Source organism: Alosa pseudoharengus, unplaced genomic scaffold, assembly GCF_046254945.1.
Source record: "Alosa pseudoharengus isolate Yale_2024_CS ecotype anadromous, Long Island Sound unplaced genomic scaffold, YU_APseudo_1.1 YU_APseudo_1.1_scf_20, whole genome shotgun sequence".
In the NCBI taxonomy this organism is placed as follows: domain Eukaryota; kingdom Metazoa; phylum Chordata; class Actinopteri; order Clupeiformes; family Clupeidae; genus Alosa; species Alosa pseudoharengus.
The window spans coordinates 33,937,875-33,964,319 of record NW_027468664.1 but is presented as its reverse complement, the minus strand read 5'-3'; the positions used below and the strand labels follow the sequence as shown (position 1 = coordinate 33,964,319).

Below are 26,445 nucleotides of genomic sequence, written 5' to 3'. Positions count from 1 at the left end.
ACCTGGTATACCTGCCAGCACTGAGGTCATGACCTTTTGAAAGCAGGAGGGGGCGGAGCTAAGGCCGAAAGGCATTCTCTTGTAGCGGAACACACCGAGGTGTGTAACGAAGGCCGTCAGGTTTCTGCTTTCAGGGTGGAGGGGCACCTGGAGATAGCCCTCTCTGAGGTCCAGTTTTGAAAAGACAGTGGAGCCGTGAAATTGTGCTGTGAGCTCCTCAGACGTGGGCAACGGATATCTGTCTGGGATGACTGCTTTGTTCACTGCACGGAGGTCCACACAGACACGCAGAGCCCCTGTTTTCTTTCTGACCACAACCAGATTTGAAATCCATGGTGAAGCATCAACCGGCTCAATGATACCGGCATCCAGCAGCCGCTGCAGCTCCACGGACACTCCATCCCTCAGGGCCAGAGGAATACGGCGCAGTGGCTGGACGACCGGAGTCACCGAGGAGTCAATGAGGGGTTGATGAGCAACGGCAGACAGACAGCCCAGGCCTTCAAACAGTGATGACCATTTCTGATGCGGTCCGGCAGTGACAGTCATGATGGCAGCCCCCCCCCCTATATCAATGAGTGAAAATCCCAATGCCATAAACAGATCCAGCCCCATTAAATTCGTCCCACATCGGGCCACATTGAAGACAAAGGAGGGCAAGGCCCTGGTGCCATACCTAACAGTCACTGTAATGGACCCCAACAGGTCAATTTTTGAGTTACCATACCCGTGTAGGACAGCAGTGGGCGTGGACAGTGTACGGGAATGGAAGAACTTATGGTATGTACTGGCATTCAGCAGGGAGACACTTGCACCTGTGTCTAGCAGCAGGGGAATACACACTTCGTTTATATTCACTGTACCTGACTTGAACTGCATGGGCCCTGATGTTAAATGGGCGAATTATGGTGGGTGACCCACGGGGAGTGTGTCCATCCGACCTGGAGGGGGCAGATCGGCACATTTTTGCGAAGTGATTTTTCCTTCCACAGTTACGACATGTTTGGTCATTAGCTGGACAGTTCTGGGCTCTGGTGGTGTGTGTGCTTGATCCACAGTTACCGCAGGAAAGCTGCCTTTGACGCTGACGCTGCCCTTGTTGTCTTGCGAGATGTGTCTGGGGATGTGTCTGGTAGGCCTACATCCACTCCAGCACTAGATGGCTGCCGCTGTTGCTGCTGTTGTTGTTGCTGCTGCTCATGTGCCTGTGTACTTATATGCACTGCTTGGCTTAATGATGAGTCTGTCCGTGTTAATTTACCTGCACATTCAGCTGCACTTTCAATTTGAAATGCAATGGCAACAGCCCTAGCCAGTGTCAAATCATCTGAGCGAGGAAAGAAGGTGGAGGAGGAAGAGAAAATTCAGCCATCCTTGTCGCCAAATGTTGTGTATAAAAAGGACACTGGAGGAGAGGTTTATGCACGCAACTCAGTTTACTTTCAACAAACCGAAACTGACAATTTCAGACAAAAAGAGCTGCTTACTCAACATGCAGCAAGGCATTACCAAGCGAACACAGATACATGTAAGTGCATCCTGAACGGACATAACAGAGTACTCCCCAAAAATGATACTCAAGTAAAGTACAGATCCCTCAAAATTGTACTCAAGTACTGTACTCAAGTAAATGTACTCCGTTACTGTCCGGCTCTGGTTTTCAATATTGTAGCCTATAGCTCGCCACGGTGTGGCGCCCCTGGTGGTTTGGTGCCTTGGGCAGTTGCCCAGATTGCCCATGCCTTCCGTCGGCCCTGCTAGCAACCATCTCAATTACCCTGGTAATATTGATAAGAGGTACCTTCCATCCAACATCCTCTTCATCCATCTTGTTCAAACCATTCATTCATTTAGGACAAAACAGCTTGTTTTGTGGGCAACATATACGCTGTAAAGAAACTCTATCAAAAAAGATTTCTTTAAAAGGGTACTGTCAAGGTGATTTTCATGATAAACATCCTAAAATCCATAAAACACATCCAAATTCATGCCAAAGCCATACTTTACAGACCAAAACTAGCCTGGCTCCGCCCTCCTACTGTACGTACTTCCGCTCAATTTTCATTTTCCTTCAGTACGTCGTCTGGGATTTCGGTATATTCGCGGGTTTTCTCAGGCCAAATTTTACCTGTCCAATCAGCGAACAGATGGGGTGGCTGAGAACGATGACGTTGAGGTTGTGCGATTGGTTATGGCAGATCAAGAGTGGCTCTAGGCAGATTCAATAGTTTTAAACTTGAACAGAGTACTCGCTTTCAAGGAAGTCAATGCTTGGCAATGGGAAGTGGCCAGACTCTCTGTACATTATGAAATGTATGAGAGTCTGGTACGACCAGGCTAGACTAAAACAGCTTGCTTTGTGGGAAGTACACTATAAACTTACAATAATGGGGAAAAGAAAAACACTGCAAGGGAAACAAGCACATTTACTGGTAAAACAAACCAAGCATGGTAAGACATTCATTTACATTTGTTTTTTTAAAGAGAATACCACCTTAATATACACATCAATTTATTGGAAATAACTGTTGCACCCCTGTATTTTAAAACACCTCATCAATTTTTCAAATATATCCAGGGCTAAACTATACAGAATTATCCTATTATAATGTGACAGTGTCACTTTAACGTTCACAGTCATTTTCAATGATTGCTATTGCCTGCAAATCAGTCTGGTTACCTTCTTGGGCCCACAATGACACAGAAAATGTGTTCTTGACAAGTATGTGTATACCCTAGCCTATCTCAACATGGGAAGATGAAACTCTATATGAATAAGTGATAATACAAGATGAATTAAGCAGAGCCTATATTATAATCAATCTCAAACACCACAGATAAGCATATTTCACTCATTCTCATTCACAGAACCAAACTTAAGGAACATGTTCCTTCAGCATAATGAGAGTTTCAAGTTTGCGAGTCTTTAATGTTTTGCCAAATTATTATACTTCAGTAAACCAAGACAACTTTGTCCTTTCATAACCAGCTACTTTCTGAGACTCCTTTGCATTGCTTTTTTGCATTGCGTTGCATTTAAATGGCTACCCTACTTAATGGGTTGACCTCACATCTCAAATAAATGAAATGAAAATTAAATCAGTGTTGCTTTCCTTAGAACCCCCCCCCCCCCCCCCAAAAAAAAAAGCACAACAGTAAAAGGCACTCCACATCGAGGCAATATGTATCCTCCACACCTTACAATTAACACTGACCAGGATGTAACACTACAAGCTAACATTTCAAAATGAACACATAAGTATTTATAGATGTGGATGTGGTCATTGAATAAAATAATAAAATACAATCATAAATAGAATAATTTATTAATATAGCCTAAATACTATTCAAAACAAGTTCTGCATCAACACTTTATCACCCGATATATAAGTTATAACACCTCTAAATGGTCATGGCCCAGAGGAAAGGATAAGATCAAATTAAAAAAGCAGCATAATGTGTTGTTGTGGAGTTGGTGTAAGATAATTCCTTACATATATGCTGGACTGAAAAACCTTTGGTAATTAAATTAACAGTGATTGTCCAATCAGTTCTTGATATTCAAATTGTATCTGTTGTTGGTAGGCTGTGAAGAAGTTTGAAGTCCATTTCTAATTCTGTTTTCAATAATGGGTTACTACAAAGACTAATGCAAAAGTCCATTATCTCCTTTTATTTTTCTTTGAAGCCCTCCATAATTTCATGAAGTTCCTTAACTGTTTTATTGATATCATTATCTACCACACTAAATGTAATACATTATTAAATGATTTATACATAAACCTTCCTCTAATGTCTGTAGATATTATATTTACAAGGCTTCATTATGGGAAATATTAGAATATGAAAATTAATGTTCTGTTTGTATATAACAACAACAGCTAGCTGAAGCATAACGCAGTTAAAGCATATGGCTGGGTTATGGGACAATAACTCTGACTAAATAATTGTGAGTCACCACTTGCTACACTTCACTTTCCTACACTTTTTTCCTGATTTTCTATAACCTGCATGAACTCTATGGGCCCTATCATGACATTCTAAAGTGCATCGTCACTCGTCAAAAGTCTATTCAAATTTAGTAGGATGTCCAGTTCACATTGGGAGGGGTTTCGTTCTCAAAAGTGGAGCGCATGGCGTAACAAGGTGTTCCTAGGTCTTTTAATCAGTCATATGGGTGTGTTTGGGGCATAACATCATTTTAAACCAATGAGAATGACATCTGTCATTCCCTTTAATGGCGCAACGCGCGATATGTCAAATAAATGCATCGGTATTTTGGCATTCAACGGCGCATTTGAAGGAGGCTGCTTGCGAGACTGTATGGAATAGTCATTCTTAAACCATGCTTTACTAAAACCTAGCATAGCCTTCACGCATTTGCACTCGTCTATTATTTGAACTCATTGGCAAAGTGAAACTAACTTCACCAAGGAGTCAGTCTACGACAAGACAGTTATATGCAGTTACTTTCACTATTGACTGACAATGGGTTACCATCGAAAACATAGGCTGGAAAAAGCAACACTTACCCTAATGTTGCTCAAATGACTGAATAAAACAACATTTATCCTGCAGAGGAGTTGCTTATATCTCGTGACAGTGCATCTTCAGCTGTGCTCCATACGTGTCTCTCGCCTCTCCCCTAATCACTTTTAACCATCATTACCAATTTGCAAATGATGGTGAATAGTATAGATGTACAGTATTTCGTAATATCTTTATTCTAATTATGTTTCCCATTGTAATTGTGCAATTTGTAATGCTTTGCATGGACGTGCGCTGCTGTGCGTTCATGAATGATAGAAGGATGGTGCGTGCACCTGCCAATATGACTGTTGACATGCGCTCTTAAAATAGCATATGAACAACTCGCCATTGACTTCTGACCAGGTTTAGGTGGTGTATGATAGCGATTTTTAGACAATGCGCTAGGTCCCTCCCTAGGTTGTTAATTGCCACACCCCTGGGCGCAATGCTTAAAAAATAAACGTGCAAAATAACTAATTCAACTTTCCGCGAATGAATAACGAGTATTACGCCATGCGCTGGTGGCCCAAAATACAGCCCTATGTTCTTTGTTGGAATATTAAGTATTTGTAATGGGCTGAGATAATTCATGAAACAATTGAATAGTTGCCCATGTTAAAATGCAATTATGTTATGGGGTATTGTATGCACATGCAACACTTGTACACTCTTTTCTGTGAACTGTTTCAAATAATGTATCAGTATTTTGTCAAATACTATGCACTTCATTACTAATAAATTAGGCCTATTTCATTGTGTTACTCATAGCATCATTTTGCAAGTAGTTCATTCACGTAATAGTAACAGAACTTCATTGTAATTATGAATAAATACGCTGGTATGTATCTGCATGAAGAAAAACACATAGAAATATATATATATATATGGCGTCCGGTTCATCCTCTCAGGATTTATTTTATTATACTGACCAAAGGACTATATATTATCCTTTACATACAGTATGCCAACAATCATAGTAAAATGTGGCGTCAATGTGGGTGACACAAAGGCCACATTACATCTAAACTATTGTACATTTCTGAACCAGTTCTGAAGGCAAGGCCTGAAGGATGAGGAAACTATAGACATACATGCAAAAGCTAGGATTGGGTATTGGAGTATAACCCTTTAGCTGTGACCTTGCATGCTTTCTTTTTCAATTCAATGCTTAAATTGTCACACAAAACCAGACATAGAAACCGCACATTGGGCTCTATCTTCCGTCCCGGCGCAATTGACTTTGTATACTCGCGCGTTTGTCTTTCCTATTTTGCAGTCAGCGCATATTGGAATTTTCCCTCCACAGGTACATGCCTGTAAATTAGGGAATTCGATTGCGCCCACGGGGACGGTTCAGCGAAAAGACGGGGCGTGTTCCGGCACAAACGTTCACTGTTGATATTTTGCAGTTTCAGAAAACAATTCCGCCACAGACCAGGAACTCCCTGGTCTAAAGTCTGTGGCGAAAATGCAGATGCTATTTTAAGGGCGCATGCATGACCACAGGCCTGCATGAATGAATGCGTTGCACACCAATCTACAGACACCCCCGTGCACAGACGGAAACATTCAAAGCCTTGATAATATTTGTCCATTTCCCGGTTTTGTTCGTGCATTGGTGACCTAAATATTTAGTAGCCTATATAGTACAACATCTACATGCAATATCTTTACAACAACGCCTAATTAAGACCTATTAATCTGGACAACTTTACAGCCCTATAATGGCTAAAGTTACTTTTAGTTTTGTTCCAATTTACCGTTGTGTAAGGTTTTAAGCACCATAATTTTGCCTACCTTGTTGTAGCCCATCTGAAATAACTCCAAGCTTTGCTATGTTCCCTCCATCCTTTCGTTATTTTCAAAAAACGTTTTATATCCATGATGGCCTTGGAGTCTTGGGTTAGTGAATTAGCTTAATTCAGCTTTTCATGTGTGGTTAACCAGCAACAGATAGTACAAGAAAGCAGCAAGTATGGTTACAATTTCTGTACAATTTCTGTAGTTGCTGCATCCATTCAATGTTATTCTCTCTCCTGCTCAAATAAATGTTGTGCGTGAATTAAGTTGATGATAACGTGTTTACAAACTCTGCTTTACAGAAAATATTGTAAATAGTCTACTGTCACGCAGTTAATGGGATACTGTGCAGAGTTGAAAGTTAGGTCAACTTAAACGAAGCCCTTGCTTGGCCGTCTGTGCTGCGCAACGCACACTTCTCATCTATACAATGTAGTTCCCATTTCTGTAAACCATACATAATTTCAAAGAAAAATATTACCACTCGAGGGAAATCAGTGTGGTGTCCATGTGAAAAAATAGGCATAAATCTAGCGTAGCCTACACATTTTCACGAATCACTGATGTGTTGATGACATAAATTAGGAAATGTTAGAGGACTTAAGGAGACGTGATGTTGAACTGCATGCCGATGCCATTTAACCCAAATGCCCCAGCGGCAGCATGGGAGAGAAGAGATTAACTGACAGAAGATATGCATTGTCTATAGAGAGGTAATGTTAGATTACATTGTACATTGCAAATATATCACCATGCATTCATAACCTCGTGATTCAGTGAGAATGATCCCAAAACATCAGAAAGTATGTCTTTGTGACAATTCTGTATTACATTTTGTCAAGATGAAAAATCAATAGCTAACTGTTCCCAACTGAACAGTGATTATAGCGCTGTGAACGCTCCTGGCTGCGCCTGGCAAATACGCCACCATAATAGCAATCAGCTATGGAACAAGCGTGCCTGTTGTTAAAGGGAATGTGAGATGACGCTCTGATTGGTTTATTGCACGTTACGCCCAAACCACACCCATGATTAATGTAGCTACTTCAGACAACCCCATTTTAGATTTGCGTCGGGCCCAACAGTCAAATATCCCGCCGGTAAAATAGCATCAGCGTCCGAGATCCGCCCACAAAGTGAATTGCGTTTTGCGCAAAGACACTTCCGTTTTAGACCATTAAAATAGAGCCCATTGTGTCTCTTTTCACATTCTATTTACCAAACCTGAAAGTATTTTCTTTGTGGTGCCCACAACTGAACGGTATTATTCAATTAGAAGTGCAGTTGAAAGAAATCAACCACAGACATTAAAAAGAATCAAAATGCTAGCAATCAGCAAAAGTACATGCTAATAAGATGTCATCAAACAAAGACATAATGCATCAAACACAGACATAATGCAGGGCAGACTCCAAAATACTCAAGCTATTTGTGCAGCTATAATAAACAAATTCAAAAGTCTATTAAGTCGATGACATGAAATAAAAACTTGTAGTTTCTGAAAGTTTCTCCTATTCATGCATTTAACCGCAGTCTGGATTACACATGCTTTTAAAAGGCAGAAAATGTTCACTGCATAACAGAAAACAGCATTTTTGAAACATACTCCGGAGTACGCCATCTTTTACTGATAGCGCTTGAATGCATATGCATGAGTAAGAAAAATACATTGCTATTCTGCACTCCTGTAGCAGGCAGAATAAAGTTTCATTCATGTGTGGTCTGTTCGTCCTTCATGTACAGTATGACTTTGTTAGTTCAAGTGTGGTGTTGAGATTTTTGTTTCCAGGAGAGGAGTGCTAATCAGAAGGATATTTCATATAGCTTTTTTCATTTCTGTATTTCAGTGCAGTGACCTATGTGCAAATGCAAGGTCCCAGTTTTATGCAGGTTCCAGAGTTGTAGGAACTCTTCAGGCATTGCATGGAAGCCAGAGTCAGGAAGGATATTGTCATAGTAGTGATGGCTAACAGGCTGCTGGTCTAAGTCCATAGAGAATGGCCAGAAGCCGTATGCCATCACTTCATCACACAGGCCCAGCGCTAAGCTCACCAGAAACAGCCCTGTGGAAAGACGCTTGGCATGCACACCACGTCTCTTCCAGAATTTTCCCACACTCTTCAGGAAGTCAGGGTTGGCAAAGAGGACTGTTTGGTTTGAAGAGGTGTCTGCCAGTGCATGATAGGCTCTCAGAGAGGGTTCAGTTCCTGGCTTCATGGTGAAAGCAGACATGTAGACGTAACTGGAACCATAGGCCTTCATACTTTCTACAAACACTTTGCGTGACCGTAGGAGGTTCTGAAATCTGCAAGGAGAGATTAGACACTGTCAGAAATACACTATATGGATAGCATGGAGAATTTACCATTACATTGCATACACAAGTTACATTTTATCACAATCTATCAAGATTCAGGGAGTAAACTATTTGGAAATCACAATGGGACAATTGTTCTCAGTTAGCATTTGGCTAGCTAAGCTGTGCTTTAAAACTATACTCCTTAAACCAGACATTTTGGAGTTTAACACGCTAAGATGACCGTGATTGCTGTGTGAAAAAAGTTTGGGTTCAGTTAAACTGCCTGGAAATCGGAACTACAATTTCCCGGCCATAATGATGCAGGAATGCAAGTAAGATATTGCCACATATTTGCTTTTTAAAGGCCTACACAGACTAATTATGCAATCAAAATTAAATCCACCAAAAAATAAAGCATGTTTTTCCTGATTCAATAAAATTGGCTCTTCATTGATTCACTCATCCGCCAAAATTGTTTTTAAAATATGTTCATAGCAAAATTGGATGCATGTGATTCATTTAGATGATTTAACCACAGATGTATGCAATTAATTAGATTCATTTTTTAATCGCTTGACAGCCCAACTTGAAATTAGATCCCATTATGCATTGCATGCTCAATCTATTTTTAGTTATAATAAACACACCATTAGGAAACATCAATGCATTTTTAAGTGGTTTTAGTGCCCTGTTAGTTTTACTCCTCAGTACACAATCTCAATTCCATCTGCGAGCATCTGTTTATGAGCTCTTAAACATAAACACCACAACTGCATTATGGTAGACAAGCATTTACCTTTTCTCAATGATGCTGGGATTTGCTGTGACCAGATGGGTTTTTGTACCAACATCTGCTGTATACTCTTTATAGAGTGGTGGCAGATTGGATCTAAGGAAAGATATTACAGTGAGACGACACGTAAAATCATACATTTTACCTACATGTAAAAATGTAACAAATATAAAAATATATAAATAGCAAAGGTATTTCATCATGCAGTCCTGTCCTGGCTTTCATTGCTTCCATTTGGGTTGAGACCGCAAAGAAAACCTAATCAAATTTTTATTCAGCTTTACGGTTTTAGTTTTTTAGATTTTTTCTGAGGCAGAGAAAACACTTTAGCCATTTTGTCCAAGAAAGTTTCACTTTCAAAACAAATAAGATATTTGAAGTATTAAGTAAGTACGGGTATGCAACCCCACTCAAAGTAATCATAATTTTCTGACTTACAAAAGGTACATATTCGTTGAGATACTAAAAAAGATACTATTTTCGTTGCCTTACGTTGTAGAAGACATAAAATTATTTATTTGTCAAATGACATAGTATAGGGGATCGCTGTGCGCAACCCATACCACATTTGAGCCCATGTGCCCATGAGGACCGGGTACAAGTACGACCTGGGTCATTTCCCAGTCCCACCCCATCTCTCTCTCCCACTCGCTTCCTGTCACTCACTTCACTGTCCTATCAAATGAAGCACAATGTAAATTCAGACATCATTGTTAGTCTATATCAAAAGCGGCTGTTCACTTTTTGTGAATGACGCTATTTTCACCTTCTTTTTTCTTTCAATTGTGAAAAATGAGAACGTGCACATATCCTGAATTACTTACACCTGGCTTGTAGTCGCTCCTACAGTACTCAACCTGGACTGACGTTAGTGAAACGAGTTAAGCTAGGATGACCAGACAACGCTATGTCAAGCCTCGCTTTATCACTTATCTTGGATTTCTTAATTCTGCCTTTGTGAAATACCCCTCTGAGGCCCGTTGCACAAAACTAGGGATTAAGCCGGGATATCTTGCTTATCCTGGCTCAATTTATCCGTGATCCAGTTGCACAAACGCGGGATAGGGGGCAGCAGGATATGTTATGGTATAAGTTACCATGGCGATTTATTCTGTGGAGCTAGCCTGCTCCAGACCAGGCTAAATTCCAGGATCTCATCCCTTAACTCAGTCAGCAGTCACCACAAACAGAAACCAATAATTTTTCCACTGCCCACTACACATTGTTATCACATATACCTAGACCCACTGTCATTATTTAAACGTTTGTGATCATTAAATAACTTTTACATACTCGCCATTCCCGACCTGTCATGCGACAATGTGACGTCACGGGAGTGCCTAACCATTTCGCGCGTGGTGGTCGCGGCACTAGTTGCAATATTCTCCTAAACAGAGGTGTTGCTGTTTGTTGCTGTTGTCTACAGGCTATCACTACCTACTTCACACCGTAGAAGAAGCAATGAAGCCGCTCTAGTTGCCATGGTGAATCTGTGAATCTGTGATCGGTGGTGGGGGCTATTTGAGGGAGCCGTGAGCGCGCACTTATCCAGGATAGGTTTCACCTGGCTTGATGAATCCGTGTCTGCTCATCCTGGCTTGGTCTTTGTGCAACCAATTAAGCCTGTACGCTCTTGTTTTGGATTCATTGAGCGCAGCTCAGTAACTTATCCCGGATGTCTTAATTCTTCTTTTGTGCAATAGGCCCCAGGTCTGCCCATATTGTTTGTATGTGCCTGGTGTCCACTTTTCTAACCCTCTCACACAACAGAAATTCTACTGGCCCTGTCATTAACCGCCAAAGACTCCCTTGTTCTCAATCAAATATGCCAATAGCTGCGTTTCCAATTTTTCACCATTCAAATAAGAGATTCTAACTGGAAACACTTAAAATTCACATACAGTTTTCTAATGGCAAATTCAATTTTAATTTAATAATAATAATAATAATAATAATAATAATAATAATAATAATAAGGTTTATTTGTATAATTATAATAATAAGCTTTATTTGTATAGCACCTTTCATACACAGAATGCAGCTCAAAGTGCTTTACATTTGGAGCATGTAACACAATAATAGTCAATCAGTCATTATCAGTCTCTTTCACTTTTCTTCATTGCTGTGGCCGTTTATGATCCAATCAGCAACATATCAGAAATATAGAAAATAACATGTAACACAGTTATTAGAGAAGAGTCAGTCATTCCCCTTTGTTGCTGTGGCGGTTTATGATCCAATCAGCAACATATAAGAAATACTAATATACTACTATGGCTATATAAAGGCTTTGCTGACAAATGCCTAGGCTAACAAATGCTTAGGCCCAGTTGATGCTGACTCCAAGCAGCCAGCCTTAGCTTGTTCTTAGCATATGCCGCAATTGTTTGACTTTATACACAGACATTCAAGACTGGCAGCCTTAACCCTTTACCCCCCACAAGATTTACTACAATGGAGTGGTTTAAAGCAATTACAGTAAGGTTGATGGAAACATGATCTGTGTTTGTGTAAACATTGCCACAGCTGTTCACAACTCTTCCCTTGATTAATGTTAGTGGATGGAAACACATGCATATATGTGTATTTTCTTTAGCCAAATTTTCATGAATATGCTTAAAATTATGCAAATGAGCTAAATGGAAACCCAGCTAATTATTTTCGAATCTGATTATTTCTCCATGCGTAGCAACCAGGCTCCAGGATAGTTCTACAATCAGACACAATATTATGCTTTAATGAGCCAACACCTATGATACATAACTTATTTTGTGGGGGAGAGACTAGATATGTATAAAAATGTACAGTAAAAAGTAGGAAACACCCCTGATGGCAACTGATTATGACAACTAATTCAACACTTTTGCATGTAGTGACTCGAACGATGAAATGAGGTATATTTGTTTTATAAGGTATGGAATATACAGCATGGAACCAGTACAGTGCATTTTGACCAACATGACATTAGCAATTGAAAATGTAAAAAAAGATAAGTGAGCAAAAACATTTTTATCTCCGTGCATGCATTGTCGTAGTCCGGTAGAGCCCCCGCTAGGTTAGCTTAGCATAGTGAATGGAATCTTTTGTAGCCAGATAGTACTGCCTATCTAATAAAAATCTAACTAAGTGTTATTAATCTTATATCGAGATCAAAAAACGACTTACCTAGCACTTTCTCGTAAAATAATTTGACTTAAAAAGAACTTTTGACTGTTAATACCCACTCTTGCAGTTCCTCACACATGCAATTCTAGTTAAAATTGCTATTTTGATTAAAAATATATTAATCTTTCAGTTCTACCAAAATGTCTTTTCCATACATTGCAGTATGTTGACAACATGGCACTCCAAGCTATTTCTAACTCCAATGTTTCTTTGGCTAGGATATAAGACTGAATAATTTTGTCCAAAACAAAACCAGTGCTGAAAACACAAAAATCTTGACTTTTTGGCTCTCGTGTTAGGCAGAGTTCTGTCCAAAATAGTTCATTATGCCAGTAGTATAAACCTGACTAAAGTCGCAGGACTATGACCCCTGCCTTTCTGTTAATTTATACCCTGTAGGGGCTCCTCCATATGATTTCAATGAATATGAATTTAAGAAAAGCTGAACACACAATGTTAAGTAGTAGACTGCCCATTTTACCGCATGACAAAGTCTGCCTGGTCAATGTCCCTGCCACAGCCACTCTTCTTCAGGATCCCTCCATTGCCTACCACAGAACACCTTTTTAGGGGCAGCTTCAAAGGTGTCTCCTAGGAGCAACACAAAATCAGTTACTTGTTATTAACAGACAAAATTCAGGCCCTATCCACACTAAACTGGATAAATATGAATACACATAATTATTTCTCCGTTTAGCCCTTCTGTCCACACTAAAATGGCATATTACGACACCAAAATCAATACTTTTTGAAAATGCTCTTTGTGGTGCATAAATTTGAAAACAATGGGTATGCGTTGTAGTGTGGACAGTGAAAATGCAGAGTTTCAGATACAGTGATGTGCAGTTGCCAAGATACTGATAAAAATTGAGTGTTCCGGACACCACCAACCATAGTGTTTTGAGAGGCATATAAAAAATTATATATCCACTTTAATATATCTACACTGGACTATCATCAGTTTACCTATCATGGAAATAGATCCACAGAGGAAGCTATACACATTGTACTCCACAGCACCCTCACCCACCTGGAAAATAAGAACTCATATATACCTCATAATAGCCTGGCATTTGGCCATCCCCTTGGTACGCTTCGCTTCTACAAGGGTCTGGGATCTTGGCTATTGACGAACGTTTGCACGTCAGAACTCATTGACACATTCTAGCCAGCACGGACTGAATTGCTTCATTAACTTCCGCCATTGCCAACTCCTCGAGGACTACAATTCAAACACAGCGCAGAATCTCGACGTCGTCTCTCACAACTCCCGCCTCCTGCTCGCTGATTGGCTCGGGGGTCGAATTGTTCGTTGCGAGCGAGGCCAATGGCCGGAATCCCAGACGGAGTCGTGGAGGGAGATGAAAATCGAGCGGAAGTACGTAGGAAAGCAAGGTCAGGCTAATACCAAAATGCTCTTTGTTGATTATAGTTCTGCGTTCAATACAATAATCCCCTCCAAACTGGTCACCAAACGTAACCAGGAGTACAATGGCATCCGGCCATTTTTCATATAGATCTCCATTTCTGGAGGTCACCAAGTAGGCCTACTGTTAGTATGAAAAAAGGCAAAAGCAATTGGTAAAGCAGCCAGGCAGCTACAGCACTACATTATGGGGGTATGAACATGCCCCCAGAGTGTAACACGGTAGCTGCCTGAAAGCTCTAACTGCTGGCTGCAGCAAGTCAAGCTAGGTAAAACCGATTGTTTTCAGGTTTTTTTCTGCATCGACAGTACTCGGTAACCTTGATAAACAGAGATCTATATGAAAAATCATTTCTCCTTTAAACTTCATTTATAGAGTAGTTTTTTTTTATTGTATCATTACATTTTGCCCATCAGAAAGCTACTACACACAATTAATTATTTTTCTTGATAGGCTATTGCTGATTTCCCAGAGGAATTCATGATTTTTGATTCATGACTCCACTGTGTGCAGGATTGAACAACCTTTTCTAATATATTAGAATATTGTAATCTTAGAATATTGTGGAAAAAGGACCCCCCCCCCTTATTTATTTTAAAATATTCTAAATTCATTAAATATTAAGTGAAATTGTTGATTACGGCTTACATGCAGGAAAAAAAATATTCAAATAAAAATGTTACAATACAGAAATGTCGGATCCCTGAGCCTTTAACCCTTAGAACCCGATTGATGCAAAGTGCGTCAAAAAACACACCCTTTCTTCTGTTACATTGCTCCGGAACTGTTCATGGCAGTGAGATGAAACCATGCGTGCCAGAGCAGAAGTGGGGCTTTCCAACGAGACTACGCACTTGTCTGTAGGATCAAGTGTATAAAATAATAATTTAAATCAAATTGCATCAAATTTACAGTCTATACTTCTCTGCATTCACCTGCAAACCCATTATTCTCGTTTGAATTACCCGCGAACCCGTAATCGCATAGGTTTGGCAAGCATATCAGATGAAAGAGGAGACACAGAGCTATCCATTGGTACCAAGTATATCGATCCTTCTGGGTTATAAAAACAGACGAAGTGACTGCAAAATAATAACGTCATGTAGAACTAACGGTGCACACCCATTACTCGCGAACCTGTGATCGGATAGATATGCCACACATGTCAGATGAAAGAGGAGACACAGAGCTATGATTTGATACCAAGTACATCCTTCTGGGCTATAAAACAGACGAAGTGACAGCAAAATAATAACTTCATATAGCTCGATTTACCCCACGCTTTTGTGTGTTTTTGTGGCAAAGCATGTTCATAATCCAACGCTATCATGTGTGGCAAAGAATGTTCATAATCCGGTTTTGAGATCCTAGCAAATTCCTGCATGGCATCCAATTTAAGGCTCACATTGCATTCCAATTTGTTCGACAAAGAAACACTTTTTTGCCTTTACTTTGTTCATAGCAATGCAGTAAAAAGTTGTTGTAGAGAATCATTATGAGTGCAGACACCATAGGCACACACAGGCCAACACGCAAACTCGGGTCAAGTCAGGTCAGATTAGTTCGTGTCACAGATATGGAGCGCAGAAAGGTCATTTTTCATCACTAAATAAAAAAAATGCCATTTAGGCGCACACCACATATGTCTGTAAATTGCTCAGCCCCAGAGAATCCCTCCACCATGGCAATGATATTGCCAGATTCAGGACAGTCTGCTCTACACACATATGTAAGGCAAGTCGAGCTGCCAGCTTGCAGTGGTGAGATACATGTCAAAAGATTTTATATAATACGCTTTTTGTATTTTTATTATTTAACATAATAACCTAATGGTGATATAACATAATGGTGATAACACTTGTCGGTAGGGCCCCCTTTGGAATTTTTGCTTGGGGCCCCCACAGACTCTAGAATCGCCTCTGTATGTGGCCTACTGAGCTCAGGGATTATTGCTTCACACCTACTGTTATTACTGACGTGCACACCACTTAAGTGGACAATAGAGAGCCAAGAAACCGTCCATTGAAGGCAGAGAATGTCCGAAGTTTTGGGATGATTTCAAACTTAGAAAAGAAGACAAGGTGCAATGTGTCTACTGTAGGGCTGGGATAAACGATTATTTTTTAAACGATTAATCTAGCGATTATTTTTTCGATGCATCGATTAATCTAACGATTCATTTTTTCAGTCCGATTCGATTTCGATTCGATTATCGATTATCTCCTCATTAATTGACTAATAGCAACTTATACATGTTTATTTACATATCTGAATTAATTAAACATGAATTCTTTAACATTGCAATATATGTTTATTGCTCTTAAGATTCCAAAATAAAAGACTATACAAGTGCAAAGTAATGCATTCTTAGTCAGAGGTAGCATTCAATAAAGTTCAGTAGGCTAGTGTATGTCTAATTGAGTGCCTGTCATTTTAAGACGTTCGTGAGGGAATCCTTGCAATTAACATAAGACAGTTAAAAGGCTGCTGATGTGTGGATGCAATTCATTACGTAGTTAGTTCAAATAACGGTTCGTACTTCTCCTTGGGACAAGCACTTTTGAGTCTTGGAAAAAACTTTTCCATTTACATCGGGATTTTGCAAACATTCAGAGTCAATTATAAAATGAGCCCTGCATGAGTAACGAAATACAAGCAGCTGTAAGTAAGCATGCAAACTTGACATCCAAACAGTATTCTAACGTTAGCTTTGAAATACTGATTGATTGCATACTGTAACTTAACTTAGTTTAGTCTCCTCAATGTACTATGTTGTGATAAGACCTTAGCAGAGTTTACTTTAACTTTAATGCAGCAGTTTAGAACAAATTTGCGCAGCATGGTCACGATGCTAAGCGGATTTAATAGCAATTTAGCCCACTGTGTTCTATGCAGTGCTTCTATGTGGCAACAACAATCCTTCAACAATCGTGAATATTTTGTTAAATGCACATGCAGAGGAGGAGCAGCGGGCTCGTTACGAGAGAGAGCGGGCGGGGCGAGGAAAGGCTGCGTGAGTAAAAAGTGGCTCAATGAAATTATTTTATCTTATCTTTAATTTAAATATTACAACATAGAACATCAATGTGTGCTGGCCGGTTTTGATTTTCGTGGCGCCCAGCCACAGATTAGTCAACGTATGTAAAACACTGAAGGTGTAAAATTTGAAATATTAAGCAGCACACTTGACGAATCGACGCGCATATTTTGCGTCGACGTCATCGATTACGTCGACGCGTTGTCCCAGCCCTGTCTGCTTGCTTGCTCTTTCTTCCTGGTCTTTCCTGGCCCCTCTGCTAATGAGTGGGTGGGGCCAATCATTCAATTAGGCCCACCATGTCCTACTTTAGGAGCTCTACAGCAAGAGGCTCGGTAGGTTCCACTGTTTGTCCCTCGGCTGAGCACTGGGGTCTACCGGCCATCAGGTATGTTGCTGCCCTAATGCTGTAGACTAAAATGTGCTTGGTTTAGCTAAACTCCATTTCTCTGTAGCCCTAGATGGATGGATATGCTATCCTCATCTGCTGTCAGTGGAAAATTGCCATAGAGAAGAATATGGGTATGTATAGCTCTAAAATAAATTGATGTTTGGGGAAATGGTATCAGGTTTGATGTATTTTGTTTGTCTTCCAGGTAGCACGGCTTTTCCATCCGCGTTGCCCTCAGCGTAGGTCGTGCTGCTGTCTTGTCTGTCTTAGTTTTGTTTGGTTTCTGTTTAGCTTTGCTCGCACTTGGCAACTGCTCGCATTGTACTTTTGTTTTACTTTACTTTATTATCTTAGTTATACAGTGTCTGTTTATTGCATAGTCTGGGAGCAACAACTTTTAACTGTTTTGTTAATTTGGCAGGCAGGGTTCTTGCTGGCGGGAGGCTAGTCCGTCACCTAGTGGTGGTGCAGTAAAGATGCACATTTTGGTGTGAATTATCAGAATGTTTGCGGTGGTCTGCGGTGTCATGATTTGATCTTTCTTGCTGTGCGTGTGCATGTGTGTGGGCTCTAGGGCACGTTATCAGTAGTCTGCCTCCCCCAGGTAAGCCCCTGCCTTGCTCATCCTGCTCCATCGTGCCTCCCCTATGGAACCTGTGTTAGTTGTGATCATTTTTAAATAACAAAAGTGCAACAAGAAAACATAATAAATATTTTTGTACTTTCCTAACCCAGACTAGTCTTCATGTCTTTTTGCAGCTCTCCCCCCTTCCTTTTCCCTGGCTTTAGTTAAATAAATTTGGTCATGTTTCCACTGGAATTCATGTCTCTGCCTCGTGTATACGAACCTGTGTGCTAGGGTGCAATTATGTGTTCTCTTAGCTCATTTCCCTGGGTGCTAGGCCCAGGGTGGCGTAGTCTGGCTAAAGTGATTGGCTGTTAGTGCCGCTTTCCCTCTTCGAAAACCTTGCCCTGCTACATTCAGTTGTGGAAATTTGAAGTAGTAAACTAATTTATGTAAAATTACAAGTGAACCAAAAAACTCATTCATCTTGTCTTTCTCTCCCTCTCTCTCGCACACAGGCACGCACGCACGCACTGTTAGGTTAGGCTACTTCACCTATCGCCTACCCCAGACATAATTATTATAGCCCAAAATAACTGCATTACTTCAAGTGTCAAAACTGCAGTTTTCTGAGTATCAAAACCATTTTGCCGTTTTTGAGGAAATATTAAAGTCAGTGGAAAATGTACTGTAGGCCTACTGCATAGTAGCCTACTGTACTTTACTGCAGACTTGCACTATTTTGGACATGAAGTACTGCACTGTATTGTAGTATAACTACATTGTAAAAAATGCAGTTATTTTTTTGTAAAGGACATTATTTGGTAGTGTGCTGCAGATGCACAAATCTACATAAAACAGATATATTAATTTACTTTAAAGTGACTAGAGCTAGTTTACAGCATATCAATAAATTGCACTTAATAACGCAAAATTATTTTGTATCCGATTACTCGATTAATCGATGAAGTAATTGATAGAATACTCAATTCCAAAAAGAATCGATAGCTGCAGCCCTATATTGGATTTTCTCTCTCTCACACACACATGCACACATGGAATGTGAAAAACACACTAGGGCCTTAGATCTTTTCAATACAGAATAATTTCTTGGAATATACCAGAATACATCCCTTGAATCCAACACATCTGCATCCGAAAAGAGTTCCATTCATCTCGTACATTTATTTGGGATGAGTCATCACTGCATCTGGCAGGGGGTGGAGGAGTGGCCATGACTCAATTTCAGTCCCAAAGGGAAATTCAGGGCCACATAAGGCTTTTTCATATTACACCAATGTCCCACAAGCTCTGTTCTTTAAGGCAGGGGTCCCCAACCTTTTATATACCATGGACCGGTTTGATTCCTATTTTTTTTTCACAGACCGGGGGGGGGGTTCCATGTTCCATATGTGTTGTGCATGCATTACTTGAAAAGAACTAGCTCCAGTTATGTATGAACAGTGAAGGTAACGATCTCTTGTGAAAAATGTGAACTTGAAGAAGTGAAAATTGAACAATATGAACTATGAATATTGAACAACTTGAAGCTACATCTATAAGTGTGAACATGCTTAAGAAAATATGGGAACAAAACATGGGAACTAAACGTGCATTACGAATATAATCAGTGGGAGCCCTGCTTGTTTCCCTGCAACAAGAAGCTTCCATCTGGGGGTGATGGAAGACAGTGACACCCTCAGTGTGTTTGAAATGTCCAGTCGATTGCGCAATTTGGTCTTAGTTGCAGTCATTGCCGAAAACCCGGCCTTGCATAGATACGTGGTGGGAAACGTTTTCAGCGCTTTTACGGCTATCTCGGGATATTCTGCTTTGGTTTTGATCCAAAAACCCGCCAGAGAGGTTTCCTTATACACACTCTTAAGACCACCGTCATTTGCAATTTTGATCAACTGTTCTTCCTCCTGCGCTGACAAGTTAGGACTATTCGGGATATTGACAAATGGGTTGCGGACCCACTCATTGGTTTGCCGTGGATCTTTGGAGGATGGGAAGTAACGCTCAAACTCATTTGAAAGCGCAACAAGGTGATCGCGCACCAGCTGCGAGAGAAAGGGCCCTGCCTCAGTCTCTCCCAAAACCCCCACTACTGTTTGGAACATATCAAATACTCGTCGTCCCCACAAATCAAGCTTGGTTTTAAATGCAGCAACTTTATATGCCAGTTTAAAGACAGTCGTCATTCTCCCCTGGAGTGACAGGTTGAGGTCATTAAGCAACCCGAATATGTCTCACAGGTAAGCGAGTTTTGACACCCAGTCCTCATCACTAAAATGTGCAGCTAACGGTGACTTTTTTTCTGTAAGAAATCTCTGCAGTGGCTCTCGCAACTCAAACACTCTGGCCAGTGACCTGCTAAAGATGCTTGTTTTTTGTTGCTCATTCTAGCAGTTTAGCTAACTTCGTGTGACACTACCGTTCGCCAAGAACTGTTCAATTGAAGTGAGCTGACCTGAGGCTGCGCAGCGCTGAAGGCAATATGTAAAAGTGTTGAAGGCGGGACAGACAGACGTAAGAAAATAGACCTTGCAAAATGCAAACATGCGTGCAATCAAACAACTGCATATAGGCCTATGCCATGTAAAAACGTGACATTATTGCGAATTAAATTTAGTTTAGTTTGCATGCATTTTTTTTAAACTCATGTCGTAGGCTCCGGCCCGGTTAGGAATGTCCTGCCCGGCCCGGTACCGGGCCGTGGCCCGGTGGTTGGGGACCGCTGCTTTAAGGTATTCAACAAGTCCAAAAATATAGTCTTTTCTGATTAAATATTTTTTACAAACAAATGTGTGAATGGTGGATGGAATGGAGGGTTTTATTCACCAATTTCATTATTTATCAGAAAAGGACTTACAGAAATACATTTTCTATGAGCATAAAAGGATAAATGGGATATTGTTCTTCTTTATAAATGATGCCCCTTATATAGTCATGCCCCTTCATGCTTACCAGTGGGAGTAACATCACAATATATTTAATCCATGGGGGGTGGGACAGGGGTGTCGCCAGCCTATTTTACCGGGGCTTCAGCCCGGGGTAAATTGAGCTCAGCCCGGGTAGCCAAAATTGTCATTTAACTTTTTTATTTAGTTGTGCGTTCTATCCCTCGTAGCCTGTTAGAACAAGGAATCCCGAACACTAAACTCTGACAAGGAGAAGCAGAACAGGCGGGGCGGGGCGGGGCGGGGCTGGGGGTGGCTGGAGAGCGGCAGAGGGTCACTTCGCAGTCTGGTCTAAGATCAGTGGATCTGTGCTCTCAACTAACGTTAGGATACTACTGTCAACTAGTCACTGGGTGGTTCAGCGTCATAGGTTGCAGTACGTTGAGAAAGCAGACGTGACATGGCCAGCAAAAAACAATTGAAACCAGGGGCATTTCTAGGACAACCTGGGCTTAGCCCGGTTGGACCGGATGTAAATTTAAAGATTAGCTGAGGATTTTATATATATATCAGAGGAGGCTCCTTCATTGAGGAAAGGGAGGAACACCCTCCCTAAAATTTCAGAGAAAAATAAAAAATATATAAAGTGAATTACTAATCTGATAAATTACTGTTAATATTACTATTTTTAACACTTTGAATGAACAAAATCGTTCCCCTAGGTCAAAATGCCAACAGCACCCCCTACCGCAATTGAAAATTACTGTATGGAGGAGCTTCCTCCTCAAGCCCCTCATTGAAGTCCATTATAAACGCCTCGGACCCCAGCGGCTCGTGAATCACGTCGTTTTCAATGGCCAAGGGAGGAAGCTCCTCCGTACAGTAATTTTCAATTGCGATAGGGGGTGCTGTTTTTAGCGGCAACGGTTCAAGAATGTTATCTGCAGTCAAACTACGAATCTTATGTTGAACGGAAAGCTTGTTTTTTGCTCATGAAATAAACAGTACAATGGAATCAGAGGACAATCTCAAATCTTTTATACATTCAAATACACTGATAATGTTTATCAAAGCAGGAAGACCAGCTCCAAAAATTCATATAAAAAAAAAACAAGATGGTAAGTGTAGGCTCCTGAATGCTACATAGTCAGACAGATAGGCTACTCATGGCTAACTGGTAACGTTAGCACAGAAAACAATCAGCCATAGCCTACTGCTGGCCTGTCACATACGTGGAAAGTTCACTTGGTGATAAAACATTTTTGGATAGTTATGCGTTGTTATAATCATCCAAGTTATGCCTTAACTAAACAATTGTTAAATAAGGTTCTTGTTGTTATGTTCTTGTTTTCACCGTTCTAAATGTATCTTTGGATGGTAACATTGTTAATGAATGTTTCAGACCATGATGCATTCCTTTAATGACGTCTTCAATAACATTTGACTTTCGAGTATGCTTTCATAAATTCCCACTTAGCTATTATAACCTGTCTTTAAATTATAGCGATTTGGCTTTAAAAACAATAGCATGTTACAAATAACCACATTTAAGGTCTATTTTTAATGGTAAATAGTTACATGGTTTTATAAAAACAAGTGTCTATTTTTATTATTATAGACTTTTCTGCCAATGTATTACACTGAGCAAAACCTCCAGACTTTCCGTAATTTTTCACATCTGGAAAACAGTATTTCATAACTACACCTACATATCTTCCCTGACCTAAATTTACATTTATTTACATTTACATTTATTAATTTAGCACTATTATCGAAAGTGACTTATATATTTAAATTATATTACAAAGTCCATTGTCCCTGGACGAATTGTCCCCCCCCCCCTCCCCCCGAGAATGTCAGAACAGCATTTATTGCACAACATTGCCAGTTAAAATGCTACATAGTACATACTGCTGCTATAAATGTGTCTGGGTAGGCGGCCTACATACTCTATTGTTCACATATGCCACCAACGCCATCACAACCTCACATTTGCCACTAACGCCAATCAGGCAGACATTCCTTCCTCCGTTATTTTTTTAACCACCAGCCGCCACTGATATATATATATATATATATATATATATACAGTACATAAAAGGTGTTATTATAGTAGACAACAGACTACATTAGACTGCCCAAATTATGTATTATTGAATTACTAAGTACATACACGTTTAAGTGTGAGGTTGCATGTAATGTATCAGTTCTGCACCTCCTTCTGTTGATCTCCCTTCTCTCTCCATCACCTGACTGCTCTATTGTTGTTTGATCTATGCCAGAGATCTACCAAAAATATAGTAAAATGTTTGATGTTAAAATGGGACTGCACACACACACTGTCACACACTCTAAAAAATGCTGGGTTATTTTTTCAACCCAAACGCTGGGTTGAGGCTGTTGGGTCGTTTGTTTGGTTGTTTTTACTCATATTGGGTCATTTCTGTAACCCAGCTTGCTGGGTTGATAGTTTATCACTGCTGGGTTGATAGTTTAGGGCTGTGCTCCCCCCTGTCCCCCACCTGACGTGGAGTACACTACCCAGCACCAGGGTGACTTCAACACAGCTGCATAGTTATTTGAAGGTTGAGAGAAAAAAAATCGGCAGGCAGGCATATTCTTTCAACCGTCCAGTCCAGCAGCTGTCAACATGCAATGGAAATCAGGTGATTTCGGAAGGTATGTATCTGCTTTTATTTATTTATTTTTATCCAGACGGATTTTAAAAGTCCACCCAGAGACATACCCTTCGTGATATCAAGGAATATTCTGCCTGCCATTTCGTTCAGCTTCAAGCAGGTTAGCAGGTGTCATTCATTCCAGCTAATATTAGCTACTGTTAATGTTAAATCTACACAAAGACAGACTCATAAAACATATTTCTGTATTCACTGGGTAGGAACTGCTGAACAGAAACAAAACAAACTTTTACAACGAACTACAATTAGCATACCAGCAGCTGGTAGGTAACGTTAGCAGACTTGGAAACTTTATGCTAATTAAATATGCTTCGTGGCTAACGTTTGTTAACTAGCTAACACAGTCGAAGTAGTCTCAGTCTTCACAACACACGTAACTTACGATAATAATCATGCCAAACAACATCTTATTAAATCATTCAGGGTAGCCTCATATTATAGCCATGTAACTTACTGGGTGGTTCTTGGTGGTAACATTAACTTGGATTCACTAAGAATGTGTTAACATAGCTAGCTAACGTTAGCACTGCTGACTGTCAGCCTAATGTTAGGCTAACGTTAATGGTAATGTTATCTGCTAGTGTTATCAAGCTCATCTGACATAAAAGCACGTTTTGTATTACCTACAACTCCATAATATAAGGTGGTCATGGTTTCCGAGTGTGTTGCACTAATAATTTGTCTCCTGGTGGATTTTTATGTCTGTCAACATCATTCACTGGTAATGGTTCATGCACGTCTTGATATAAAGTTTTGTAGGCTAACCGTGATTAAAATGCACTCTTCTTTTCTTTGATTGACAGGACTGACCCCCAAAACGGACTTTGGAATCTGCCTGCCTTCATGGAAGTATCACATGCATTTTATACTAGGCTATCTATTCAAAAATAAAGAAAACTATCAAATAAATAATTATGTTTAACTGTTTTATTTCATTGCATGGCTTTTGATGGACATTTAATATAGACTGTCTATATCAGGCCTAAAGCTGTTAACAGAAGGTGTGACTTTCAAGTAAGTAAATACAAACTTTGAGTTATTACAAGTTTGTACAAGCAGAGTATTTTAAAAATCAACCAGTAGTTTTGGGGGGATTTGGTTACATAACCCAAACGTTACGTAACTTTAACTAAACAGTTGTGTCAACATAACCCAACATATTGGTTAAATGTCAACCCAGTTGTTGGGTTAAATTTAGTAACCCAATTTGCTTGGTTAAGATAACCCAATGCTGTGTTGGACCACATTTTACTCAGCGGCTGGGTTGAAAACAACCCAGTTTGGGTTGTTTTCAACCCAGCATTTTTTAGAGTGCAGGGATTAGAGTGAAAAAAAATTATTTGACTGAACTTTTTTCAGGCCATAAGTCATACATGTACGTTGTTCATATCTACCTATAGAGATAGCACCCCTTTTGCGGTCGCGACCTATTGGTTTTTAATGTACAAAAAGATGCAAACAGCAAGGTAAAGGGAGTATTCGCCTTATTCACAAAGCGGCCATTGTTTAAACCAAAACGAGGCTACAGGGTACACTTACTATATAATTAATGCCACCTACAGGTAAATGCATAGAACATAACAATCCTATGATTTGTGTACCCTGTAGCCTTGTTTTAGCAGCCATTGGCCGCCATGTGAATAAGGTGAATTGCGAGTGTTCTTGATTGAGATTGAGTTTTCCTGATGAACAAAACGATATTTCAGTACCATCCCTGACCATTGCTGACTAGCCATTGCTGTTCTTTTCTACTGCAGCATTATGGTAGAAAGGCTTTAACTTACACTCTTATTTAATTACTTCAGGCCAAAAGTGTTTAAAGGGGAGAATTTTTTTCTTATTAATATGCAATTCAACACCAAGTAAAATCTACAAAATCAATTTTGCAAGACTATTTCCTCATCAAAGTAACAAATCAGAACATTCGAGATATTGTTGCCTCATCCGCATAAAAAGGTGCCATGTGTAATGTCCGCCAAAAAATCAATTCTTACTCCACATTCCATAAAAGATGGGGGCAGTCTACCTCCGAAAATGAGTTGGTCTACCCTAGAGTAACAACCAAGAAACGTGTATTGCAGTATGTTGCCCGTATACCGCCTCCCATGGCCGAAACTGGTATTATGACATCTGTCGGGCTGTGGCTAGTAATTTAGCATGCTAATTCAGGTTGATATCTCTGCAGCACTATAACTTGTCATTTTTTTAATGACATCATCGCCCTTATTTCTTCTCATTCTTTTGATGCGTGTATCTCATTTTTTGGATATTTTTACCTCAATTCTTACACATGGCACCTTTTAATGAAAACATGGTAGTTTTGAGTTTTACAGACAACTCAGTTTCCCAATGAGCAGCAATACTGTGTGTGCTCATGCAGGAGGTCTGCACATTTGATAACGGTAATCTGGAGAGGGCGCTTTTGTCTTCAGCAACAGGTCGTATAAGGTTGACAAGAGGTTGCGATATGCCGGGGCGGAGCCAGAGGGGTGGCTCCGGGTGGCACAGGCCACCCTTGAGAGTCGATTGGCCACCCCAGGTGCCACCCCAAATCCTAGTCTACGATTGGCCGTTAACATGGTCTAAGGCGGGACCTTTCTTGATGCACTTGCAGCAGTTTGAAGTGTCAGACGTCAGAAATGTAAGTGGCAAACACGCTTGCCTTTATTGGCCTGCGGCACAATTAAACTGCGGACCGAAAGGTTTCCCCGATCAGGAAACACTCCTTAATTCGCAACTTTGTGTAGGCTTAACAGAGGTAGCCTAAATATCGTGCCTATGGCGATGACAGCTTTAAAAAAAAAAAAAAAAATTATTTCACTTGTCTCGCTGGATT

At 40.2% G+C, this 26,445-nt stretch overlaps 1 protein-coding gene across 1 annotated transcript in view; it reads right to left on the bottom strand.

Annotated features, from left to right (window-relative positions):
- Positions 1-7,325: 7,325 nt before the first annotated feature.
- Positions 7,326-26,445, bottom strand: part of st8sia1 (ST8 alpha-N-acetyl-neuraminide alpha-2,8-sialyltransferase 1) — a 32,026-nt gene continuing 12,906 nt past the window's right edge. Inside the window, exons 3-5 of the mRNA XM_076297454.1 lie at positions 13,069-13,178; positions 9,426-9,518; positions 7,326-8,635 (exon numbers count right to left, since the gene is read on the bottom strand). Coding sequence (XP_076153569.1) covers positions 8,161-8,635; positions 9,426-9,518; positions 13,069-13,178 — 678 coding nt within the window. The 3' untranslated portion in view covers positions 7,326-8,160. The remainder of the gene's footprint in view (positions 8,636-9,425; positions 9,519-13,068; positions 13,179-26,445) is intronic.